Genomic DNA, 7057 nt, shown 5'->3' with positions numbered 1-7057 from the left:
TTTTTTTGGTGACAGGTTCTCTTTAATGAGACATCCAGGCTCTAAAAGACCCCCATGTCTCCCCTGTGCTTCACTGAATGTAATGCAATGCACATCGCACTGCATTAAAATTTTTCCCAGCCTTGCAGGCGCAATTTTAAAGTGATCTGTTAGGTATTTACTCGGCGTAACATCATCTTTCACATTTTACACAAAAATTGGGGTATATATTATGTTTTGCTTTATTTTTTATTCATTAAAGTATATTTTTTCCAAAAAAAAATGTGTTTGAAAAACCGCTGTGCAAATACCGTGTGACATAAAAACTGCATTGATCGCCATTTTATTTCCTAGGGTCTCTGCTAAAAAAAAAAAAATATATATATATATATATAGTTAGTTTGGGGGTTATAAGTAGTTTTCTAGCAAAAAATATTGATTTAAACTTGTAAACAAAAAGTGCCAGAAAAGGCCAGGTCTTCAAGTCATATCAATGAGCCCATTTGTATATACTGTAGGTATCTGAACAATGCGACATCAAAATTAAATTCCCACCTCTGTATACAGACTATGAGGAAGATCAGACCCTTTTACCTCTCCCCACTCTTTCTTATTTTTCCAGGAATTAAAACATCACTGACAGTTTATATTGCTGCATCTGACAGACTACATAGAGATCCAGGTCCTGAAGGCTTTGCAGCCTGTGATATACATACAGGACTAGACTCAGTAGAGTTTGTGCAGCTTCTACGCCTCAACGCCTCATTTCTCTGATGAATTTGATGCAGCAGAACAGAAACGCCACGTTGCCCCCCACTGGACCCATCACCATTGCAGCTGCCTGCTGTGCAGCTCCTGCACTTCACAGTTCAAAGCAGACATCACTGCTCCTCCCTATACAGTATGTACTGGGATATCCAGTTTAGGAGACGGGAAAGCAACTGCCCAACAGAGGTAGACTGAGCATGGAGGAAAATCTCGTAGAGCTGAAGTTGAGCCAGACACACAGATTCATGGATGAAGATATGAGCGTAGGACCACAGAGACGAGGCTGAGGCCTTCCGATGTCTGCAGATGAGAGAGAAAATACAACAAGTTAAATGAACAAGGAGAGGAAGGGACCAACAAAGAGGAGAAAAGACTTAAAGTATGTGCCTGGCTCAGTGAGCTCTGTACAGCAATACGATATATGTCAGAGCTACATTAATGTATAATAATACTGTGTGACTATGGCAGGACATTAGAGTGTAAGCCCCTCTGGTTCAGGGACTGATGTGACTAGCTCAGTGTTGTCTGTACAGCACCATGGTATACGTCAGAGCTATATACTGTGAATGTATAAACATAATAGTGTGAGGGTCGTGCGGATATTAAAATGTAAATTTTTGTTTATTAAAAATATTATATCATACAACATAATGAAAACATATTTACATATATACAAAATAAATACAATTATATATAAACAAACAAAAATAGCTTACTTCAGCATAGAAAACAAACTGGCTTTTTTCCCAGTAAAAAAAAAAAAAAAACAGAACTATTTATACAAACAAAGACTTATGTTATTATTATTATTACTATTATTATTATTATTATTACTATTATAACAATAACATGATGAAGTCAAGTGGTGTGACGTAACGCGTAGGGCTTTGGCTTACCAGAAGAGATGTGTGGACGAGCTTGGCGCTCGTGGATGTAGTGTACAAAAGATTGACTCACCTTCTCATTGTTCAGGAGTCCCGAATTTAGCTTCCAGGTACCCCTCCCCCTAGGTGGTGTATCGGGGCTATTCAGAGTCACAGACAGAATACAGTGATCGGAAAACTCCACCGCCTGACACACTGGTGCCGAGAAGGCAGAGTTCCCCTTTAAAAAAAAAAAAAAACCTATCTATTTTTTTCTGACTATTACCTTGCTGAAAAGTGAATCCAGTGTCGTCTGGGCAGCAATGAATGTGCACATCAACCAGACCTGCCTCTCTAGCTATTTTGTTTTAAAAAAAGCAATCACAGTCCAGCCTGGCACCGGTACCTTTCCTGTCCTTAGTCCTAGTTGTGGTGTTGAAATCACCACCGAAAACAACTTGCTGGGCTGTAAAAAGAAAAGGCTTGAGCTTTCTTGTCCCATTTCGTCTGGGGCCCATAGATGTTAATCAGGCGCAGGTCCTGCTCCCCCATGGAGATGTCCAAGACCATGCATCTCCCCATTTTTACCTCAATAATCCGCCGACAGGTTACCATGTTTGAAAAAAGTACCGCAACTCCAGTGTAAGGCTCGGCCGCAAGAGTCCAGAAGGAGGGCATGCGCCTCCTCTCCCTCTGCGCCTGATGAATATCGGCCAAACTATACAACCTGGTCTTTTGCAAAAAGAAAATATCTGCATCAAACCTGCCAAGCAAAAATAAGACCATGTTACGAGCACTTACTGATTTTATGCTGGCGACAATAATGGTTGCCACCTTTAAAAGGAGTGGTAAAATGCCATCAGGATTATTGAGGTACACGTTTCTTAGCCTGCTTCCCCCCCTCTCCCTACTCAGAGACCCTACACGCTTTAATGCTCCTTGTGATTCCTCTTCCATGGAAATCACTGACTCTTCACCTGAAGAACCCTCATCCTCCACCTCAGAAAACATTTCAAACTTATTGGAAACCTCCACCCTCCCAGGTTCAGGTTAGGGATGCACCGATCCGATTTTAGGATCGGATATCGGCGCAGATACTGCCGAAATAGCTGGATCGGGGATCCGTAAAATTAACCGCTCTACGGGCCGATGCAGTTTTGCTGTGTCCCTTACTTGGTGTAGTAGTAGTAGTATGGGATGGGAGCCGCTACTTCCTGTATAGGTCCGGCTCACAGGCGGAGTGATATCAGATGCACTCCGGCTGTGAATGCAGGAGCCATACACATGAAGCAGTGGCTTTGCTCTGTACTGCAGCCGCATGCATATTGTGTATGTGTGTAGTTCCGGATTGGTATTGGTATCGATATCGGCAGATACACAATGCCAGGTATCGGTATCGGGACTAGAAAAGTTGGATCGGTGCACCCCTAGTTCAGGTACAGGCACATCCTTCTTCTTCCTCTTCCCAGACTTTCTTTTTGCCTTCAACCACTACATATCATCATGAGACAATCCTGACTGTAAAGCCCCCTCCCCCTCCCATCCCACTCACTACATTAGTACCCCCACCCTTCACCCCAACCATCATTCACTCCATCCACCGATGCCTTGCGCCCTCCAGTCCTCAGATGCCGAGGAGTGGGGGGTCACTGCAGTCATACACATTGGTCCAGCTCCTTCCACAGCCCTCACTAGCTCTGGGGAGACTGAAACAGGAGGATCAGACACAACATCCACGGACACTGACTCAGGGGGTACGGCACAAGGGGATGACACAACATTGGATGGACCATCAGACACTGGTTCCACAGAGACGACAGAGACACAGAAAACACTTTATCTCTGTACATGAGGAGGTGAAATGACCCAGAGAACTGTACTTATTATAGAGCTTGGGCTGGCCAGGGTAAAACACAACAATCCTATCCTTCCCAATGAAGGCTGAGAAGGGAAGATACTGGACCACATTCTCACACACATGCAACCTCATCTGCACCGACCACCCACCTGTCCATATGCCCCTCTCATCCACAATCTTCTTCAATGGGGTCAGAATCTCCCCAAATCTCCTCAGCCAGACAGACAGGTCAGCAGAAGGAATGGATTCATTCCTCACCAGGATGGTGACATTCTTCACAAGAAGTTGGCGTGAGACAAGTTTTGGTACTTTGAGTCCTTTCCACTCCGGCAGACCCCTCTACACACGCTCATACTTCTCCCAAAAAATATTAAGAGACTCGGGGTGAACAAAGGAGAGATCATACTCATAGGAGCCTACTGGACTCATCAAAGCAAAGATGTCATCTGCCTTGAAAACAATCGCCAAAATCTTGTCCACATCCAACCTCCTTATGGGGGGGGGGCACCCCCACCCTCAAACCTGAGCAGCACTACTTTCCTCCCCCATTAAAGACAGGGGTGCAGATCACAGACCTCCCCCTGAGATGCCTGCCTGATGTGACCCCCCCTCATCCGAGCCAGAGCCCCAGAAAAAGTTTTACTTGCAGGATTAGAAGCTCCAGACCTCAAAGCTGCGCTATTGGTTGCAGGAGCCTCAGAAGCCCCGCTCTGCAAATTACCACCAGAAGCAGCAGCAGCAGGTGTCACTCCATCCACCAACACACATACATTCCCCTTTCCAGCATTACAAGCAGCTTTATCGTTCACATTAATTTTCACATCTGTGGCACTACTGCTCCCAGCAGACCCACTCACACCAGATGCTGCTGTGTTCACCTCCTCCTCCCCCAACATACTCCTCTTAGGCAAAAGTCTTCCACTCCTTGTCACTATTCCTGGGATTTCAGTAACACCTTTCACAGTGCAGCTGCCATTTCCTTTCCCACCATTATCTGCTATACCTGCAGCAACCATTGGGGATTGTTCAGAAATAATAGCAGATCCCTTCCCCTTCACCCCAGCAGAGTTCACAGTCACAATTTTCTTACGATCATTGTTCAGAAACATAGAATTTATAGTATCAGAGTCCAGTCCTGCAGGCACAGCAGCCATCTTCTCTGCAGAGTCCTGTGCAGACACTGGAGGTTTTCCCTCCAAAGCACTGCTCTGCATGATGGAGTCCATACTGACAGTTTTTACAAAGCATGGCTTCTCACCTTTAACTTCACAATACCAGGTACAGAGTCCTCACCATCATCCTCCTCCGCAGAAAAGCAAAAGGTTCTTCCACTTAAGAGAGACTTCATTTCCTGAATAAAGTTCAGCAGGCCTCTCGCCATTTTCCCCTACCTCCTGTGCTGTTCCCCCAGCTTGCTGGGGAGGGAGAGAGGCAGAGGCTGCCATTTCCCCCGATAAAGCAGATTCTGAGCTGGATGTGATTTCAGGGGCAGCATCCAGGACCCCCTCCTCCCTCTCCACCCATACTGCCACCGCCGATGCTTTTCCGTGACTGGCGTCATCACTCATTCTCCGGAACCTTTCCTCATACTGGAACTTCTCTTTAAAAGCTCCGCTCTTTTCTTTCAACGCTTTGACCAGTTTCTGCTGGCGCTTTATGGGCATCCTCCAAAACTTTAACCTCCGGTTTCAGACTCTGTCTCTTCTTGCTCCACACTTTATCATGCACAGCTTTTTTTTCCTTTAGTCAGCTTTCAGGCTCACCAGCTTTTCCTTCTCCTTCTTAATTTTCTTTAAATGTTCAGCAACAGGCTGTCTGAAAGTGGAGGTAGATTCCCCCTTTTTTAGGGCTATAGCCGAGGTCTTCAGGTGAAGATGTGGTTTGGGATTGCAGGTCAGATCCCTTAGGGGAACCATTGCCCAGGTCATCCCAAGACTCTCTCACCCTCACTAAGGCCAAATAACTCACCTGACCCCCTGGTGTCTGGAGAGGGAGCTGCAGCACACACAACCACTCTGGTGCAGAGACTGATGTGACTGGCTCAGTGTCCTCTGTACCGCACTGTGGAATATGTCAGAGCTATAGAAATGTATATTAATAAAAACAATAGTTTTTCTAAGAGGAAGGTTGTTATTTTGTTGCCAAAATGTGTTGCTTTCATAGGGTTTTTTTTTGCTTTGATAACAGAGGAGAATATATGTTCTTTCCATATGTGGCTGCACTTAGTGTTTAGGCGTGATTCAGGCCTAAGATGATGCCTAGATATGTGTACTGCTTATCTGAAGACTGAGGATGATGATGATGATGCCATGGAAGTTAGTATAAGACCTCCCTATGTTCTTTAAGGCTGGACACAGACAGACAGATGTCTCCCCAGAAGTGGCAATACAAAGTGCTCCTACCCATCCACTGCCCCCCTATGAGGAGGATGATCAGTGTACAACGTAGGGTGGAGGGATGAGAAAGTGGAGTAGCGTCAGTGAGACCGAACACTGTGATTGGCTGATAGTAAGGATGACTTACCTGGAAAGAGCTCGAACGCAGCAGCGGGACATGCTAAGGAAAGAGCTGGAACTCGCCCGCGTGTGCAGGGCCGTCTCAATCCCACGCAGCAGATCATTGGTTTTCAGGAGGAGAAGCATCTGACGTGGGACACTGGCAAGAAGCTGGCTGATCTGAGGTAAGTAGGAAGCAGCATTACTTCGAATCTCATGAGCCTGGAGAGAGAGGGTGACACCATGATATACAAAACCTATAATACCAAGAGACAGAGACACACTGCACACCAAGGAAAAGAGCAAAACAAAGAGTATAAAAATAAAAGCAGAGCGGTGATGTGCCTCCTGTATAAAATATCTTATATCTGGAGAGCGGTGATGTCACTCCCATATAATATAACTTAAATTTGAAGAGCAGTGATGTCACTTCTGTATAACATATCTTATATCAGGAGAGTGGTGATGTCACTCCTGTATAATATATCTTATATCTGGAGAGTTGTGATGTCACCCCTGTGTAAGTTATCTTATATCTGGAGCGCGGTGATGTCACTCGTGTATAATATATCTTAGTGGTGATGTCACTCCTTTATAATATAACATATCTGAAGAGCAGTGATGTCACTCCTGTATAATATATCTTATATCTGGAGAGCGGTGATGGCACTCCTGTATAATATAACTTATATCTGGAGAGTGTTGATGTCACTCCTGTATACTATATCTTATATCTGGAGAGTGGTGATGTCACTCCTGAGTAATTTATCTTATATCTGGAGAGCGGTGATGTCACTCGTGTGTAATATATCTTAGTGGTAATGTCACTCCTTTATAATATAACATATCTGAAGAGCAGAGATGCCACTCCTGTATAATATATCTTATATCTGGAAAGTGGTGATGTCACTCCTGTATAATAGAACTTTTATCTGAAGAGCGGTGATGTCACTCCCGTATAATATATCTTATATCTGGAGAGCGGTGATGTCACTCCTGTAAAATATAAGTTATATCTGGAGAGCGGTGATGTCACTCCCATATAATAGATCTTATATCTGGGGAGCAGTGATGTCACTCCTCTATAATAAAAC

General features: G+C 44.6%; 1 protein-coding gene across 1 annotated transcript in view; it reads right to left on the bottom strand.

Moving 5' to 3' along the window:
* Window positions 1–662: 662 nt before the first annotated feature.
* ADCK1 (aarF domain containing kinase 1) overlaps window positions 663–7057 on the bottom strand; it is a 39045-nt gene continuing 32650 nt past the window's right edge. Inside the window, exons 10-11 of the mRNA XM_082242868.1 lie at window positions 5992–6185; window positions 663–1047 (exon numbers count right to left, since the gene is read on the bottom strand). Of these exons, the coding sequence (XP_082098994.1) occupies window positions 861–1047; window positions 5992–6185 (381 nt within the window). The 3' untranslated portion in view covers window positions 663–860. The remainder of the gene's footprint in view (window positions 1048–5991; window positions 6186–7057) is intronic.

Source organism: Pelophylax lessonae (genome assembly GCF_965119305.1).
Source record: "Pelophylax lessonae genome assembly, chromosome: 13".
NCBI lineage: Eukaryota > Metazoa > Chordata > Amphibia > Anura > Ranidae > Pelophylax > Pelophylax lessonae.
This window is presented reverse-complemented; position numbering and strand designations above follow the sequence as displayed.